The sequence below is a fragment of the Brettanomyces nanus genome, chromosome 1 (genome assembly GCF_011074865.1).
Source record: "Brettanomyces nanus chromosome 1, complete sequence".
NCBI lineage: Eukaryota > Fungi > Ascomycota > Pichiomycetes > Pichiales > Pichiaceae > Brettanomyces > Brettanomyces nanus.
This window is the reverse complement of record NC_052374.1, coordinates 747,054-765,549: the sequence shown is the minus strand read 5'-3', so window position 1 is coordinate 765,549 and position 18,496 is coordinate 747,054. Positions and strand designations below refer to the sequence as shown.

The following is an 18,496-nucleotide window of genomic DNA, read 5'->3' as shown; positions in this document are numbered from 1 at the left end:
GAGTCAGTCAATTCTAAACTTTGTCCTATACTATACACTTTTTCTTTTCTTTATCATTGCACTAGTTATGTCTTCATCTTGGATACGCAAGGACCAGGATAACGGTGGTCTGTCCAGCTCTTCCTACTCTTACAGACAAAATCACTCATACAATTTATTATCTCAGAAAATGACACCTCAACCGTCTCAGAAAAGCAACAACGCACCTACTCTTCCTATGACTATTAAGAAGCGACGCAAGTCTTCATTCAACTCATCCGATTCACCTTATGCTCGTCGCAGGTCATTTCTTTCTAAATCGATGCTAGAAAATGACAACTTTCAGACTTATGAGCTATCTTACTATGCTACACTGTCACCGGCATCCTCTTCACCTTCTGGCTCGCTGCGTATGGCAAGGATTCCTTCATTTTCTATTAATTTGACAGAATCCCAGGGATTTATATGGAACCAGGATTTGTTTGCAAGCTCGTACCAGCAGGCTCGGGCAGGATTAAATCCAAACTCATTTCAAGGAGATTCGCAACCGGTCGAAGTCATTGACATTGTCGTGGACTCGTCCGATGAGATGGATGATGAAGCATGTGCGAAAACTAATTTGAGGGGGGAAAATACGACCCCTGCGTCAGCCAATTACAGAAAATCCTGTCAGAGAGAAGTCAGCATGAATGATGACATATTTGATAATGGTGCAGAGCTGATGTATGATGACGACTACTAGTAGGTCTACAGATAGTTGGTTTATATCGAGGGAATCCAGGGGTTAGGGAATAGGAAGTAAAGGGGTAGGTAAATTTAGGGTAAGGAATAAAAGTATGCGTTATATATATCTATTTGGTCGACCGACGTGTCTGCGCGCGACTCTAAGTTAACTTGAACCTGGACATCCTCAATCGACCGGGGTAAAAAATTTTATGTGGGCTTAAGTAGTATGATTGAAGCTTGTATCATCGCCCTTTTTTCTTACCACACCAGCCATGTTTGCAAGATTAGGCAAGCTCATGGGGGCTGCCATTTCGAGGAGATTTGCATCGACTATGCAATTTTCACAAAGAGGGATGAAAATGCGGCAACCTTTGCAAATCAAATTTCATATCGATGATGCACAGGGACTCTTTGCAGGTCTTTCGAAGGACACATTCGAATCAAAAGTTCTCTCTGAAATGATTACACCAATAAATGAAAATACAGTTAAAAACTTTCCTATTCAGATGACATCTGTGCTTCGAAAGAGAAGATTAAAAATGAAGAAACACAAGCTTAGAAAGAGAAGGAAAACGCAAAGGGCTTTGAAGATCAGAGTGGGTCATTGATTTGATCGATTGGAACCTTTTTGATCTATTCATGGACATATATATATCAAGAAAGAAAAGGAAATACAAGCTTATTTATTATACTAATCTCTAGTTATGATGGTAACTTGTTGGAAACTCCTTGCGAATGATCTTGCTTCCACTTAGTAAACCACTGGGTTATTCGGTCAACATTATCATCCAAGGTATCCACCTGTTCACTTTGTAGCTCTATGACAATTTGAGAATCGTAGTTCTCCTTGGCATCAGACAAAAGAACTTGCATAATTTCACATTCAACGTTCTCCTGCACCTTACTCTCTTTATAGCCTCGCTTTTTGAGTCTATCGTATAGCACTGTATTATCACACCTCAATACCACCACTAGATCTACCCATCTTTCTGGGTATAAATCACAGCAATGCCAGTCCAATACCAGACCTCCTTTATCTGCCAAAGGCTCTAAAAGGTCCAGAAGTTTGTCCTCTGCAACGATGCTAGTATCTCTTTCTGAATCCCATCCTTCTATGCAGTTATTCTTCTTTGCGAATTCGCTCACATTGATATGAGTAAGCTCCGGACATTGTTGAACAAGTTGTTCAGCATGCGAGGTCTTTCCACATCCCGGTGTACCAGTTATGACAATATTGGGAAGTTTTCTTCGAGTATTTGGAAGAGACATCTAGGAAAAGCAAGCAGTTAAATAAAAGAATAGAGTATAAATCTCTGGACTGAAAAAACATTTATATTTTTCAATACCTTTAACAACGCGTTAATTGTAGTGAATCAGACTTACCCTGCGTGTACCGAGAAAAGGAAAAAAAAATAAAAACACCTTGTCTAAGAAATCCAGCTTTCAATGAAAGTTACAGAACTAACGTGTATTCAGTTTGCAGCCTATTGACTCAAAGATCAGTGCACAACAAAACACTTCTGTCATTGAATTATGTGTAAGTAATGAATCTACTAATTTCCCGATCGCCGACCCTTTACTAACAACCATTTAAGCCGCGTGGGGAAACGTCACTGACGATCTTGATAAACGGCCTGGCATTTCTTACAAGGCAGCTGCCGGTGCGTCCGGCGGTATTCGAAGGAACTTAGATTCCACCTCTTTCAACGAACAATTTCCTGCACTAGACTCTCACGTTATTGGCAATGCCAATAACCTTGACAACAACGCAAAGATTCCTCTGCTCTCTCAACAACTCCAAACATCATCTTCTTCTCAGACACTACCAAGCCAAACAAAGGCGAATGCACAGGCTATCCTAAACGCTGTCAAACAGGCTTCATCTCTTGCCAACAGAAACAATAGTGGTGAAAACATTAATAGTAATACCACCGGCTTGACATCTTCCCAAAGTGCCACAAACATTCTCAATAGTCTTACAAATGCTGCTGCTGCTGCTGCTGGTGTTGCCACGGGTATCTCTGCTACTGAGTCAGGCATCACAAATACGCCGCTTAATGGCTCTCATAGTGATACACCTACACCACAGCTTCCTCCAGGTCTTATTCAAGGTAAGCTCGAGCCTAAGCAAGCTGCCGCTACCACCACCACCGCTACAACAGCTGCTGTGGAGGAGGTGATACTCACAGAGGATATTGATAAATTTGGTTTGAAAGGGCTACTTCCTTTGCTTAGAATGGAACCTAGTGACCAAGCCACTATAGCTACCGGAGTAGACTTGAACATGCTAGGACTAGACTTGTCAAACAATGACCCTAACTACAAGATCTCAAAGACATTTGCTTCTCCGTGGTTGGAAACGAGCAGATCGGAAGTTGAGCCGCTTTTCAGCTGCCCAAACAGTTTCCTTATACCAGATAAAGAATTGACTAATATTGAGAGCCGCATCAATACTTTCAACGACGAAACTCTATTCTTCATTTTCTACAGCAAGCCTAGGGATACTTTACAAGAGTTGGCTGCCCGCGAATTGAATAACAGAAATTGGAGATACCATAAGGACCTCCAGGTTTGGCTTACCAAGGATTCCAGTGTAGAACCTGTACCAAACGGTCCAGGATCAGAGAGGGGCACTTACGTGTTCTTTGATCCAACGTCTTGGGAGTATGTCACCAAAGAGTTTGTATTGTCATACCAGTCAATTATATGATTTGTACCTGTATCATACCAGTATATATATGTATAATGAAGCCAATTAATAGACCATGAAACTTCTCACTTGTCTGTGATTTTTTTAATACTCCCCGATAACGGCATAAATGAGAACGGATGAAAAAAATTAGACCGTAATCGACCAATAAAACGCTGACCAGCACAAATACAGACTAGTCTTTTCAGTACGCCCTATCTGTGTTTTGCATCTCTAACATGGGTACCATGGCTACTCAGAAGCATGACGGGTCGCCGTCTTTGGATCAAGCACAAATACTTTCCCTGCCCTTGATGGAGTTGAATGATTCTGATGACTCCAATTTAACTCCTGCTACCGGACCCAACATGCACTTCTCGCAAGGTCTACGCAATCAACCCGATATAGAACATAAAGTACACACAATGAAACTGAGAAAAAGATCTAAGCAGGGATGCATTACTTGCAAGCTTCGAAAGAAACGGTGCGATGAACAGAAACCAATATGTGGAGACTGCAAGCGTCTAAATAGACGGTGCGAATATATTACCGATGATATGATTCCAGAGGAGGCTTCACGTTTGAAGCACGAAATGGAACTGATTGAAGAGGAGAGTAAATTAAGGCATAGAAAGAAGAAGACTCCTGTGTTGAGCGGAACCGAGTCTGATGATGCATCAAACGCTACTGATGAGAAGGCCGATAAGTCGAGGAAAGCGGCACATAAGTTTATCAGGAGTAAGAAGTTCAGAAACAGCAATGCCGTTGGCGATAAAGTGGTATTCAATCCTTTATCAATCGATATATCTTCTGTCGCCAACACTAACTGGCTTCAGGGGATGGGAGCTACCAGCGACTCTCTTGGTAATCTATCAAACCCACAGGAGGTTCAAGATCTACAGACTCGATCCGCAGCATCTATTTATTCTGCCTCATCTATTCCATTGGCTCCACTGGCTCCACTGGCTCCACTGGCTTCATCGGCTCCATCACTCCTATCTACCCCTGCCACGACTGCAGCACCGTCTTCGTTTGGTACGAGGGGTTATGCCTCATTTTCTCCAGCACTGTCTCCCTATTTTGACAATCAAGTGATACAACGTCAACATCAAGATGAAACTAACGTTCCGTTGCATCGCATACATCCTCTATCTTTGGACGAAAGCCAAACGATAACCATTAATAGTCCAGGTGATCAGTTCTCTGAGATGTTTTCACCTGGTTTCTCCAAAGCGTTGCAAGATCATCTCCGAGTAGCTGAATTAAGCACATCGCTTGCTCAAAACAATATTGTTGACCAATCACTTCTGAATTCAATGCTTACCATTGGCCAAGTGGAAGAACTGTTCGAGCTTTCACCCAATGTTGGTAATAACGGCGACCAAAAATGGATTTCGCAAACCAATGATGATAATGATAGAGCCAGCCCAGCTGGCAATGGTCCTCATTTTGTTCGCAATAATAGCATCATGGGGAGCGTGCCAGCTGAGCAGAGTGGGCATTCCGTTATCTATATGAACCCTTCTATTGTTACTAGTACAACACTGGCATCACTCACACCAATTGGTAAACAATTGTATGAGTACTATAGAGATAAGTTAAGCTTGGTCGCATCTTCGGCTCCCAAAGAAGAGAACATGTACTTGCATACATTCTTACCAATGGCTCTCGTTGATCAGAGTGTACTGTACGGAATCCTTGCTTGGAGCGCGTTTCATATGGGTGGAACCAAAATGGAAAAGCAAGGAAACTATTACATACAGAGAGCTATTCAAGGATTTGCTAAAAGGCCAATACTGGATGAGGATAATCTGAATTATTACAAAGACGTGGCTACATATGTGGACGATACCGATACTGATATCATTAGAGAGGATACCTCTCCATTTCATGAAGAATGTACAGCTACTCTATCAATGCTTTCTAAAGATGATATGATCAACTTAAGACTCGCATCATTCCTTATTCTTTGTGGTGTAGAAATCTGTCGTGGTGATGTATCACGGTGGTCAAAATACTTGGAGTACGGTGCTAAGTTAATCAAACTAAAGGGAGGACTTCAAAAGTTTAATGATAGTAAGGACGAACATTTCCTTGCTACAAACTATGCATATCACGATATTACTGCGGTGGCAGTGTCGAAGGTGAGACCTCTTCATTTCGATTTGAAGGAGTATGAACAGATGTGGACAGCCTCTAATGATCTTGGATTTTTGGATCCGTTGCATAACATCTCATCTCCTATTTTCAATATTCTGGCCGAGATAAACAAATTGGTATCAACGTCACGGAGATTGTACAGGAAGATACGCAGGTTGCGTAGCCTTGGATCCGGCTCTGTAGATTGTTCCGATGACGAGGAATTTATGGCTTACGCTGCAGAGGAGCTTGCAGGCGTTACGGACAGCTCTCCTCACGTTTCTTCGGAAACAGCATCAACCAATTTATATTCAAATGTCAGCTTAAGCCCTGATGCGGGAATATTCAGCCAGGAAATGAAGGTTGCTCGAGAGGAGGCCACCAGAGACGCTCAAGATGAGACAGAAAGGAATAACGGTTGCGATGGGGAAGACGAGGAGGATGATTCTCTAGATTCTGATTACTCGCTTTCCGAGAAGTACAGTGAGATCATGGATCAGTGTCAGGATATTGAGAAAAGATTAAACGAAGCAAAACCAAGACAGCATATTATGTCTCGGCTGAAGCCTAAAGACTTAGAACTACAACTCACTATTTTTGAGTGCTTTCAGCTCACTGCTAAGATTCACCTTAGGCAGTCTGTACTTCGAATGACTCCGTCATCGTTAGAAATACAGTACTTGGTAAACCAACTAATCAAATCTCTGGATGTATTGTTGGGATCAGATATTGAAGCAGCACTCTGCTTCCCGATGTTTATTGCGGGAATGAATTCAATATATCCAAAGGATAGAAAGGAGATGAACCAGAGATATAACGAGTTCATCAAACGGTACCGCTGGAAGAACGTGTTGCGCTGTCAAATAGTGATGAAGCACCTTTGGAAATTAAATCCTTTGGGAAACAAGTTTGTGGATTGGTACAATGTTGTCGAAAGAATGGGATGGCAACTAAGTTTTGCATAAAGCAGGCCTATCGATGGTATGGTTCTCATAAATTAAACAGTAAGTGTTAGAGCAGAAGAAGGGGTGTTTAGAAAAAGCGTACGTAAAAAGTCGTGACAGTCATAAATGGTCATAAATAGAAAGAAGCGATTCACATGCCGTAGCTCTGACCTTGGATCCGCTGAGACTGGATTCTGTGTGCCATTTTCTGACGGACAGTATCCATGACGATCTTTAAGCCCTGACGGCTTGTTTTGGAATGTTCGGCAAATCTAGCCTTGGACCAGTTCTCGATACGGTCTCTAAGGTTGAGACCACCAAAACCAAACTTTCTGAAACCACTACTAAACTTAACAGTGGCGTCTGAGTCAGTAACACTCCTATTGAAATCGTAGCGATAGCTCGTGGACTCCTCTATGCGCAACAGCTTGGTATGGTCCATATTGCAATTGTAAGTAATCATAGTTTTATGTATAGGGTCAACGATGGTTCTCTCAACAATCCAACTGGAGTTAATTTTTCCCAAAAATGGTTTCACCCACACAGGTAGCCTACCGCTCTTGTGTATTATCTTAGTCTGATGAAGCTTACCATCAGAGTCGATGTGCCTTTCTATAGTGTCAATAGATTTAACATGATTAGAATAGGGATTAGGATATCTATTGAAGTACGCCAGAGTCACTGTTTCAAAATCGTGATGAAATGTGTGCTTATTATGGAAGAAGACAACCATATTCGAAACGTGAAGATGAAGATGAAGACCAAGTAACTAGCACCAGTTCAAATTTTCATCCCGTCCTTTCAACAACGAAAACGGATTTACAGCCTATTATACGAAGAATTGGAGAAAAAAAAATTTGGGTGGTGGGGGAATAAAAAATCGGGGAAAAATTACCGTGATGGATTAAAATCATACGGGATTCGTCGTGTGTCGTGATTAGACACATAACTAGCATGATAAGCAGTTTAAACATAAAAAAAAGTTCATCAAAGCACGTACAGACTAAAGTGATAAATATCATATCCAGAGGTTCAATAATACGTATAGATAACCCGTCTTAGACCCGATAAGTGGTCGGCAGTCACCCTCTCACCTGCTCGGGATAAAATATTAATTCCGAAGAAGTGTGGATGGAGACTAGCTAAACTCCGACAGATTCAAGGGTCTCGGAATAAACATTGCCAACCTGCTTTCTGATCGTGTCCAAGATTTTGGACATTCTGGCAGCGTGTGCCATGGTATGTAGAGGACTTTCAGTCAATCCCTTGGAGAGGCATTCGGCCACGTGATCGGCTTCAAAATACATGGCCTCTCCATCGAATTCAAACTTCTTATGAACTAGCTGCTTATTTTCGTTATCATAAATCCAATACTCGGTGGGATGGGATGCCTGGTCCACAATCACGCGGCCCTTGGTGCAATTGATAAGCACATCATGGCCTTCGTTTTTCACGATACCCGAGCAAGTAGAAACTGCAAGTGTGCCATTACCGTACTTTAGGATTGCAGCTGTGGAGATATCGACTCCAGTATCTGCGTTGTGGGCGAAAGACGTAATCTGAGGGATAGCTTGCTTGTTGTCCTTGTCAAGGAATCCCAAGGCCCAGTAAAGTGCATAGATTCCAATATCCATGATGACACCTCCTCCCAATTCCGGTTTGTAAATTCTCTCCATGCCGGGATCATTCCGAGGAAAAACCATACTCAAATCAGAGATAACTCTTTCAATTGTGCCAATGTCACATTCTTTGCTGCCAAATAAATAGTCGCAAATCTCTCGGTAAACAGGATTGAACTTTGTCCAATAAGCTTCCATAAGGAAAAGATGCTTTTCCTTGGCCAAACGAGTCAATATCTCACATTGCCTGTGGTTGATAGTGAACGGTTTTTCCAAAAGAACGTGCTTTCCATGAGTCAAGGCTTGATAGCAAAGTTTAAAGTGTGTCATGTTAGGAGTAGCGATGTAAATAATATCCACTTTCGGATCATCATAAATCTCATCATAAGAACCATAGCACTTAATCTCCTCGTTAGAACTCTGGTGAATGCTCTCATCTTTAAATTTCTGCGCTCTGTCTACTGAAGAACTGGAGGCAACAGCTACCAACCTATGCTCAATTGTCTTATCAAGAACAGATTTTCTCAAAGGATCTTTGGAATTGAGGAAGTCGTTAACAAACAAAGTTGCGATTCTGCCGGGGCCCATAACACCCCAATTGACAACAAATGGAGACGACATGGTTATTGAAGGATGAATAAAAAGTAACAAACGAAATAATACAAAGTTATCAAGCCACGAGGTTGCTGATATATTGTCGAAGTATTCCCCACTCTAATTATGGTGATTAGTAATTTAACTTGTAAAGGTATATCAGCGTTGAGAGAACGCATATGCGCATAAAATGGTACATTTATCCGTGACCTTTTATGCATTAATTGACGGAGGAATATCCTTTTATGTCTAAACCTATTAAATATATATGTGTGTTGATGCGTTGAGTGTATAAATGACCAAAAGTGATTATATATTAATGTAGGACGACGGTTCTAATTAATCTTCTTGGCCTTGGTTGTGAGTCCTCTTTTCTTATAAGAGTCGATGTAGAAGGCGGCAAATAGCATGGTCAAGGGAGTTAAATAAGCAACGTTCATGAATATGGCAAGAGCATCTTCTCCAGTATTGATGCAGCTTTGCGTAGTTCCCGTAATAATATCTTTATATCTGACAAACATATGGAGAACAGCAAGACATCCTCCCAGAACAAACTGAATGATCTGAAGAGTAGTCAAGCATTGCTTGAAACGCAAAGACACCTTAATCTTAAAGCAAGAAAGAGTGAAATAGAAATACATGATGGAATGAATAAAAGAGTTGAACACAACAAAGATCCAGATTGGTGGAGAGGAGAAACGAACACCGGCCCACATGCAGAGGATGGCTCCGGCATGGTGGTAACTTTGAAGTAGTGATGCCTGTCTACCCTTCAATAAGATGATCATAGTGTCAATTATCTCATAGAATTTAGAAAGGTAAAACAAGTAAGCCCAAAAGGACAATCCTCTAATGGAAGAACCGTGAGTCTGCCATATTCCATTATCTATGTTGCAAACGGATTGCCAAAACATATGGGTTGGTCTCAACTCGGAAGATGCAAAATAGTTGCCAAATAAAGCAGGCAAAATCTCTCGAGCATTCATCCTCATTGTGTAAACCAATCCAAAGAAAGTCGTGAGGGAGTATATGCAGAGGACAATGTTATGCAAGATTACGAGTGCTTTGAAGAGTCTTGTTTTAGAGAACCAGTAAGGTGCTGACACCAATTTTCTTGGTAATGTCTTAGCCTTAGGATGCCTTCTCGTATAAGCGTCAACCTGTCTTCTGAAAACGACATGGTTCAAAAAATGCACAGAACTGAAGTATGCGAGGGAAAACAACAGGGGAGTCGTGAGTTTGAGGGAAAATGGATAGAACCTATTCACCAGGAAATCATTTTTATGATTGAACGGATAATCTGGGAAAGGTAGATCGAAATCAGGAAGACTGAATATGCCCGAATCCGGTAGTGCACCGAAGGAGATTAGGTTACTTGCTGAAGAGCCTTGGAAATGAGGAGCATTGAATTTGGGTGATGGGGAAAGTTGCATCGAGAGAGGTGATACAATGAGTATAGAGAGAAGCAAGACGAGACAGAAGACTCACAAGAAACGGCAGACCAGGCAATGATAGGAAAAAAGGCAGATAGATCATATACGATGGTCTCTGCATTTACAATTTGCTATATTGTTCCTTAGTGCAGGCAGTCGTAAGGTGAAAATTTTATGCCGGTGTTACTAAGATCTGCAGAGGAATAGGTGAAGAAATTGGGTAATGAGTTTCCCCGGGAAGTTATCGGCTCTCGGTCGGATGAAAAAAACTACACCTAGAGCAGGAAAGTTGGGGAAGTCAAACCCAACAATTGCGAAAGGGATGTTTGTGATTAGAGTGAAGTGAACTAGGTAGAGTAGCAATGCTACCCAGCTGGTCACATTAATATATCACTTGGGTAATGTGGAGGGGTTAGGCCGAGTCTCTATGAATGGGTTACCTCATGGATACATTTTTTCAGGCGCAGCTCGCGATACGACGGCCTAATTGTCGTCAAATCAATTGATGGAATCACGTATGTAGAGAGATATAGATTGGGTGAATGGCTGAGAATGATACATAAACAGATGGAATATATGATAATTTAGCCTATTAGAAACAGGACTCTTTGGTTAAGAAGTTTAAAAATAACGTACTGATAGGGAATTTTCCTATTGTTCATATAATTTGTCGGTGAAGGAGATATCTCATGGTCATTGGGGATTACACCCTTTGTCGCCTACTCTAGTAAATCACATTTACATACCGAACAACTTTGTTTACCTGTGGACTTTCACATTATTATTGATTATCGTCAAGTTTACTAAATTCCTCTTAACTCGTCTTCATAGAATCGATAATAAAAAATAACATCTCCTCCAGTTTCACCTGGATTGGATCACTAAAGCACTTGTGAAACTCTTAAAATACTACTGACCACCGTTGGAGTAGCCCATATTAATACAAAAACTGCGGTACGACCACTTATTAACCACTTGTCCAGTTGGTAAATATGGTGCAACCAAATCATACCAAAAGCAGATAGTAATACTGAATTACTTCAAGGAGTGAGCTAAGTGATCAGTCGTTCTACTGAGACTTTCACTAAAATTTCTTTTTCAAAAACTACATCTACAGACGGGATTACTGCTCTAAAGAATACAATCCGCCATATTTGAAGAACCATGATATGGTATGATATTTCAGAATCTGGGCGAAAATTGATTGTTGGCAGCAAAATTCATTGTATTCAATCACTCGGAATCTGCGACCCCACGCAGTAACGCCCTCCACAATGCCGCTATGCTACTTGACTCACCAAAATCTACCAAATATTTATTAGTAGTCATCATGGCCACACTTTATGACCACTCACTATTCCCCCACTATCCTCAGCCACTTTGAATATAATAGGCAAGCGTGTACCTTACAATTCCAGATTTTTTCTATTCATTACTGGAGACAGAGAGAGCCCAATACAACACTATTAACAGAAAAACCGTCAAAAGATCAACCCACTCCCCCCTGTCTACTCCCATATTGCTTTCGATAAATCCCACTCAATACACCACGTTCCTGTTCTCCCCATTTGCATATCTTCCTTGTTTTGTTATCTTTGGGATTCTCCAAGTTAATGTGAATGAGCTATCTCACCTTTCTCGAAGCTCTTCACTGCTTATCATTCCGCTGAGACTTGTCTCATCATATTCCCGATGCCCGCCTCGTTTGTTCGCTGCACGCACGCCTCGTTTCTTTTTTTCTCAGTATCATCCTTCCGTAACGGAAAATGTTCTAACTTCGGAAAAACCTGACCGAAAAAAAATCTTTTCGATAGGGCGCGGTCGCAGAAATCACAATGAACCCGTTACCCCCACGCTGATAAGTTTCCCAGATTTCAGTTTCTCTTAATATAAATACTTTCAAGCAGCACTTGGCTCATTGATAAATTTGTGGTACCCTTTCATTTTTTTCCGGCCTTTTTTACAAATTCTAATTTAATACGCCTTCATAAATCCATTTGCGATTATATTACCAGCAAGCGAATCTTTACTGACTTTATTCTAAAATATTACATCTTCGATGGCTGGAGAGCAGCAACAGAAGATTGTGGACAATATCATTGTTCCAACACCCACTTTACAAGAGAAGAGGGAGAGTGACAGACCATACAAATGTCCTATTTGTGGTAAGGCATTTCATCGGTTAGAGCATCAGACAAGACATATCCGTACACATACCGGCGAGAGGCCGCACAGGTGCACGTTTCAAGGCTGCAACAAGAGGTTCTCTCGCTCTGATGAGTTGACTAGGCATTTGAGAATACATACCAATCCTACAGTTCGTAAGAAGAGAGGCCCAAGGAGAAAGAACAGTAATTCCAATGGTATAGTCGCTTCCAAAAAGGGTAACCAGCCCCAACTCAAAGGCATGATACAGGGCCAGAACGGTCCTACAGCCGCCGTACTTATGCCTATTGGGTACGACTTACAAGGCCAGCCAATGTACCCGCAACCTGTTCCGATTTACATTTTACCTCCTGGTACTACTATTCCAGTATCAGGTAACATGGGCTATCAAATGGCAGGTGGCGATCAGCAGGGGAGACAATTAAATCAGCAGAATCAGCAGAATCAGCAGAATCAACAGCAACCTCAAATCATACATCTTCGGCAAAGGTCTAGTACAGACAAGTTTGGCCCTCAGATTATTCAACAACCATCTATTCAAATTTCCCAGCCTGTGCCCCAGAATATGATTGTGTCGAATCCTCCTAATAACCCATTCGTTTCTTCATCTACTGCTCAGAATCATTTCTTTGGTTCCCAGGAGGTCAAGAGGCCATTTAAGTTTCAATCGATGTCTTCATTGTCGAACTACTTTACTCCAAAAAATACTGTTAGTGCTGCTTTATCTATGGGACTGAGCCCACCACATTCTGATCTTTCTTCCCGCACAAACTCTACAAATTCATTGAAATCCTTAGATTCAGGTGGTAACTCATCCAGTACAACCACTCTGTCGTCGTTTGGTAACGTGAAGAACTCACTGACATCTCTACACAAGCTCACACCTCTTAGAAGGGCCAAGAGCAGTAGGACATCTCTTATTTCTAGAGCACATACTACGGTATCTCTTTCCACGTTGGTGAATGAGGAGGATTATCCTTGTGACAAAGATGAACAACCAAAGAAAAAGTCTAGACCTAATTCTCCTATCACTTCGTCTTTTGGATTCACTTCCCCATCAGAGGTTCGAAGACCTGCTGCGGTGTTCAACATTACATCTCCTCTGGAGACACCATTTTCTACTCCACTTCAATCTCCTACTTTGAAACCTTGGAGTATGAGTTCGGTTCCATTGCATGATCTGCTAAACAACAAGTCTTCCAATAATGGTAGTACGAGTTCCACAAATAGCAGTAACAGCGAGAACAGCAACTGTGCTCATGCTCCTATTCACACTCAATCAGAAGTCCAGCTTCCGTCCCTCCAAACTATGCTAGGACCTATGGATGAGTTGGATTCAAAGCTAAGCGATAAAAGCGTTAGAGATGACCCGGACGAGCGCGTCAAAAATATTCTTAACAGATCGATGTCTCACGACAATTTGTCTATACTCCCACGGAAAGGGAGATCGGATTTGAACTTATCTTCCCTCAGTGAAAGATGAGCCAAAACTATCTCTCTTACGAATTTAACATGACTTTCATATCACAGATATCTTCTTATTCATATCTCTTCTTTACTATGCTATACCTTGAGTTTTGATGTACAAATTCAATACTCTCTCTCTTTTCTTGATACCAACATCCTACAAATTTGTTTCCAGTTCCATATTCAATACTTGACTAAATATATCTATCTCCATACCACCATTAAGTCGAACAAGTAGTTGTTCACCACCGTTATTGCGATTTCTTACTTTGTGGGGAAGTCTGAGCCGGATAAACTTCTGAGGGAATTAACAAAAACGGAATTCCCTGCTCCAGTCACCTTTCTTTTTGTTATTTATATTTCCCCTCATACTTTAGGTAAAGCCTCTCTTAGTAATTACTAGTTTGGGTGGGACCAAAGTTCTAAAATGGAATATATTAATGAATATTGAAGTTTAAGGGCTCTCTCTGAAACGTTTATAGTTATCTTGATAATGGCCATTCGTAGACTCAAAAACTGCAAATGCCAAAAAAAAAAAAATTATCACCTGATACCGGCCTTTGTGTTTTTAACAACCGCCATGATAGGCTCTATAATGCCTTTATTACCTTCCGCACCCAAAGCCTCACCTTTCTGCCAACCCATTTTTACCAATAACTGTCTTCCAATACTTTCCGGCCCAATTTCACTGGCATTTTCTCCTACAACATCTCCTTCTTTATATGTAAAAGCTCCTTTCCGCTCCTTTTTGCGCTTCTGTTCACTGGTATCTTTATCACTGAGTAATCTTTTCAACTGCTGCTTCTCCAATTTTGTCAATCCTGTGTCACTCCTAAAGAAAATTCTACGCCTTTGCATCAACTTATCCACCTCCTTGTAATCCGGTTTGAGTCTCTTTGCGACTGAAGTTTTAATCATCACCACATAGCTCTCGGGACTGTTGCCAAATTTACGCGCCTTAATATGATATGCTTTGGATAAATCTCGTAATGTCATGCATCCATGAGAGTCCATTGGAGGGAATCTCATCGAGTTTCTGCTCTTATCAGTGACGAAATCTTCTAGTTCTACCCTGAAATCTTCAATTCGCATCTCGTAGGGGTACTTTTTTAGTAGGTAGTAAGAATCACTACTGTGAAGAAAGGTATCCTCGCTAGTCTCGTCATCCGTGTAGTTTCTAACCCTTTTTAATCTTTTACCTTCAATTTTGTTTTCAAATTGCTTGATCAACTGCTCTCGAGTCTTGCCATCCACATCATCTGGGACCTCAAGCTGTCTATGCCTGCCTTTACCGTGGACAGAGAGTGAATGCGTACCAATATCTATTGGATCGTTGACAACCCTTAATCTATTACTCTGAAAGGCAATCATATCATCTATCCCTTCCAGCATCTCATCACTAAGCTCACTTTCGATGTCATCTGAGTCTTCCCGTAATTCCTTGGTAGCATACTGGATAAAAGCACCGAATCTCTTTTCAGGAAGACCTTGACTCACCATAGATTCCTTCAGCTCTTCTTGCGATGTCCAAGTGAAGTCTTCAAATCCAAAGAGTATTGGTGCTGATACATGATATTGAGCATCATCTCCTGCTCCTTTTCGTATACTATCAATTCTAATCTGCGTAACATCAAAAGAAACATAATCCTCTGGAAGAAATCCAAATTCAGACGGCTCATCATCACTTATCATGACATCGGGTTCTCCATCTAACGAAAGCCGTGGCTTGACTAGTTGAACTGAGGACGACGACGATGTCTTCAGCTCTTCAAAGCCAAAGTTGCGTCGAGATCGACGTCCAGCCTTAGGTAAATCCACGTAATAGTCTCCATCTTCACCACGCTTCAAGGGACCACTGAATTTGCCAATAACAATATCCTCACGCTCACTGCTACTCTTCTCATTTTCTAAGCCACTGTCATAATCATATAGTTCAAAGCCATCAGAATCATTTTCTTTCTCATTATCACTGCCGTGGTAATCGTCATCTTCATTATCATCAACAAATTCCATATCATCACCGTTATCCTCCTCATCACTTTCAATTTCACTTTCACTCTTTAAAGATACGACCTCAGTATGCGGAGACGTATCAGGGACATCAGATACCACCTGATCCTCCTCCTCCTCCTCCTCGCTAAGTCGGTTTACTCCATCCATAAAATCGTTGCTTACATTCATACTCTCCTTAATCATTTCTGTAGCACGTTCAAGAAGCATATCGTGGGTTTGCCCCTCATGTTCATCATTTGGCTGACTTAACTCTTGTCCTTCCCTTAGTATCAAATTTTGAACCATATCTTCTGCTGGGTTGTAAACTTCTTCAGCCATGACAAACTGAATCGGAATCTTTCGTAGTTCCTTTCTCAGGGTATCCTGATGATGCCTGCCTGTGTATTCAGCTATCTCGGCCATTCTAGCTTTTCTCTTATCCGCCTTGCTTGGCCTTTTCCCTCCAAAACTCATCGAGTTAATCGCCATTTCCCCAACATTGTTGAAATCACCACTGTATAATTCAACCATCGTATTTAAACTTCTTAATGCCGTTTTTATTGACCTTTTACTTGATCGCATCGACTGTGGTTGATCACTGCCCTCTGAGTCTGAGTGCAGAGTTATCTGATTTTCTCCCTTATGATGGTTGTTTCCGCGATGCCCCTTCTTGACATTCTTACGAGACCCTCCATGACGCTTGTTCGCTTTCTTTCTAGTCATACGTGTGGTTAATATGAAAAAGATCTACTGACGGATGTTAATATCCATGCTTCAATGAATTATTTTCAGCGTTAACTTAATTAAATTTTACTCCGAGATCGGATTAGATAATGCCTTACGTAACGTATTGAAGTGACACAAATAATCACTGATTTGCTTGCGCGAGTAGGAGAACTGAGGAAGCATTCACAACCTCGCAACTACACCTAAAAATCAAACTCGTGCTGGTGGTTATATAATATCAATTATGGCTAACAACTTCGGTGGCTTGCAGCATGTTATTGAATACATTTGGGATAATCCTTCGCTAAACGATGACTTTACCAATTCTCTTGTTGTCTTGGGAAACAGCTATAATCCTCAAAAGCCAGATAACCGAGCCGATAAGGATGACGAAACCCGCAAAGATGAAGACGATGATAAATTGGCCAATCCTATTAATTTTAGGGGAGAGATCAAGAGCTTTTTTGACAAACTGACCAATGACGTGAACGGAAATGCGTTTGGAGGAACATTACCGTGGCAATCACCTATGGCACTTGTATCAACTGTCAATCATCCGTGGCCCAAAGACTTTTTGGATGATGTCAAAACCAGAATATGGTTCACGTACCGATCTGGGTTTCCGATTATACCACGTGACGTTAATGGACCGTCTCCGTTGTCGTTAGGATCCTTGTTCAGGGGTACGTTAGATCTTAGCACCGTAAATCAGGGTTTTACTACCGATGCCGGATGGGGCTGTATGATACGGACCAGTCAGTCCCTCTTGGCCAATGCATTGTTAAATATTCACGTGGGCAGAGATTGGAGATATCATGAAGGAGAATACGATGAAAGGTTTGATAAACAGTTCAAAGTTGTGGCTTTGTTTGCTGATACTCCCTCTGCTCCTTTTTCCATACAAAGAATTGTCGATTATGGCTCAAAAAATTGCAACAAGAAACCAGGAGAATGGTTTGGTCCTTCTGCAGCGGCTCAGAGCATCGTGTATCTATGTGAGAGAAGTTACAAGACGTGTAAACTGAAGACGTATCTTACCGGAGTCATTGGAGACATCTATGAGGATGAGTTTTTAAAGGTTGCGCAACATGATAAAAGCACTGAGTTTACACCTGTTTTGATTCTTTCGGGAATACGTTTGGGTGTGAAAAACGTGAACCAGATATACTGGAGATTTCTAAAGAAGCTACTCGACCTTAATCAATCAGTCGGCATAGCAGGAGGCCGACCATCATCCTCTCATTATTTCTTTGGATATCAGGGCGATTATCTTTTTTATCTGGATCCTCATATGCCGCAGAAAGCACTTTTATTGGATTCTGATACGGAGGAGCACCTAAAACTAGATTTCATTCCATCTGTGCACACAGCCAAGATCAGAAAACTTCATTTGAGTGAAATGGATCCTTCTATGCTTATTGGTCTTCTTATAAAATCACGACAGGACTACGAAGATTTAAGAAAATCAATCGCCGAGTTTGATACAACGGAGAGATTTCTTAACATCTATCCCAAAAGACCAGAACTATTATCCAGCAGCTCCGCAGGATCGGCGTTACTAGATGAAGGCGATTTTATTGATTTGGGATCTAACGATAACGAGTGTGCAATTTCTTCTGATCGTGAGCCTGAAGTCGACGAAGAAGATACCCTTCACGAACTGGTACATGATCGCAAGTTTTCTCAACCAGTGATAATAAATCATGAAGATACAATTATACTACCGAACTCGCAAGCGCAGACAGTACATGAAATTGCGCATAAAGACGAGATAGAATTTGATAAAGAGGCCTCTATTATCGACCAGAATGATACTACAGAAAATTTTGAGCAAATCGATAAGAAAGAATCTTACGTGAGACCGGAAAGTGAAAACGGAATAGGCATGTTTGAGGAAATACAGAGAGACGAGCTGAGAACTGAAATACGAAACGGTGGTACTGAGACCTCTGCGTGAGTGTTTTCTGAGGATATCTTAGTGCATTTCAGTTCACTAATATAGGAGATCATCTGCGCTACGCG

General features: G+C 41.3%; 10 protein-coding genes across 10 annotated transcripts; 5 read left to right on the top strand and 5 right to left on the bottom strand.

Moving 5' to 3' along the window:
• Positions 1-169: 169 nt before the first annotated feature.
• On the top strand, positions 170-721 carry FOA43_000357 (uncharacterized protein; the record flags this gene model as incomplete). Its single annotated transcript, XM_038920690.1, has 1 exon — positions 170-721. One exon carries the CDS (start codon positions 170-172, stop codon positions 719-721), a length of 552 nt encoding a protein of 183 aa, XP_038776618.1.
• Positions 722-1,407: 686 nt separating this feature from the next.
• Positions 1,408-1,974, bottom strand: FOA43_000356 (uncharacterized protein; the record flags this gene model as incomplete). Its single annotated transcript, XM_038920689.1, has 1 exon — positions 1,408-1,974. The coding sequence occupies one exon, from the start codon at positions 1,972-1,974 to the stop codon at positions 1,408-1,410; it is 567 nt and encodes a 188-aa protein (XP_038776617.1).
• Positions 1,975-2,238: 264 nt separating this feature from the next.
• On the top strand, positions 2,239-3,415 carry FOA43_000355 (uncharacterized protein; the record flags this gene model as incomplete). The annotated part of the gene is made up of 2 exons (XM_038920688.1): positions 2,239-2,242; positions 2,301-3,415. 2 exons carry the CDS (start codon positions 2,239-2,241, stop codon positions 3,413-3,415), a joined length of 1,119 nt encoding a protein of 372 aa, XP_038776616.1.
• A 218-nt stretch (positions 3,416-3,633) lies between these two features.
• FOA43_000354 (uncharacterized protein) lies at positions 3,634-6,498 on the top strand (the record flags this gene model as incomplete). Its single annotated transcript, XM_038920687.1, has 1 exon — positions 3,634-6,498. The coding sequence occupies one exon, from the start codon at positions 3,634-3,636 to the stop codon at positions 6,496-6,498; it is 2,865 nt and encodes a 954-aa protein (XP_038776615.1).
• A 130-nt stretch (positions 6,499-6,628) lies between these two features.
• FOA43_000353 (uncharacterized protein) lies at positions 6,629-7,210 on the bottom strand (the record flags this gene model as incomplete). The annotated part of the gene is given in 2 exon segments (XM_038920686.1): positions 6,629-7,186; positions 7,205-7,210. 2 exon segments carry the CDS (start codon positions 7,208-7,210, stop codon positions 6,629-6,631), a joined length of 564 nt encoding a protein of 187 aa, XP_038776614.1.
• A 409-nt stretch (positions 7,211-7,619) lies between these two features.
• On the bottom strand, positions 7,620-8,717 carry FOA43_000352 (uncharacterized protein; the record flags this gene model as incomplete). The annotated part of the gene is made up of 1 exon (XM_038920685.1): positions 7,620-8,717. The coding sequence occupies one exon, from the start codon at positions 8,715-8,717 to the stop codon at positions 7,620-7,622; it is 1,098 nt and encodes a 365-aa protein (XP_038776613.1).
• Positions 8,718-9,025: 308 nt separating this feature from the next.
• FOA43_000351 (uncharacterized protein) lies at positions 9,026-10,123 on the bottom strand (the record flags this gene model as incomplete). The annotated part of the gene is made up of 1 exon (XM_038920684.1): positions 9,026-10,123. One exon carries the CDS (start codon positions 10,121-10,123, stop codon positions 9,026-9,028), a length of 1,098 nt encoding a protein of 365 aa, XP_038776612.1.
• A 2,059-nt stretch (positions 10,124-12,182) lies between these two features.
• Positions 12,183-13,772, top strand: FOA43_000350 (uncharacterized protein; the record flags this gene model as incomplete). The annotated part of the gene is made up of 1 exon (XM_038920683.1): positions 12,183-13,772. One exon carries the CDS (start codon positions 12,183-12,185, stop codon positions 13,770-13,772), a length of 1,590 nt encoding a protein of 529 aa, XP_038776611.1.
• Positions 13,773-14,299: 527 nt separating this feature from the next.
• FOA43_000349 (uncharacterized protein) lies at positions 14,300-16,279 on the bottom strand (the record flags this gene model as incomplete). Its single annotated transcript, XM_038920682.1, has 1 exon — positions 14,300-16,279. The coding sequence occupies one exon, from the start codon at positions 16,277-16,279 to the stop codon at positions 14,300-14,302; it is 1,980 nt and encodes a 659-aa protein (XP_038776610.1).
• A 439-nt stretch (positions 16,280-16,718) lies between these two features.
• FOA43_000348 (uncharacterized protein) lies at positions 16,719-18,431 on the top strand (the record flags this gene model as incomplete). Its single annotated transcript, XM_038920681.1, has 1 exon — positions 16,719-18,431. One exon carries the CDS (start codon positions 16,719-16,721, stop codon positions 18,429-18,431), a length of 1,713 nt encoding a protein of 570 aa, XP_038776609.1.
• Between the last annotated feature and the right edge of the window lie 65 nt (positions 18,432-18,496).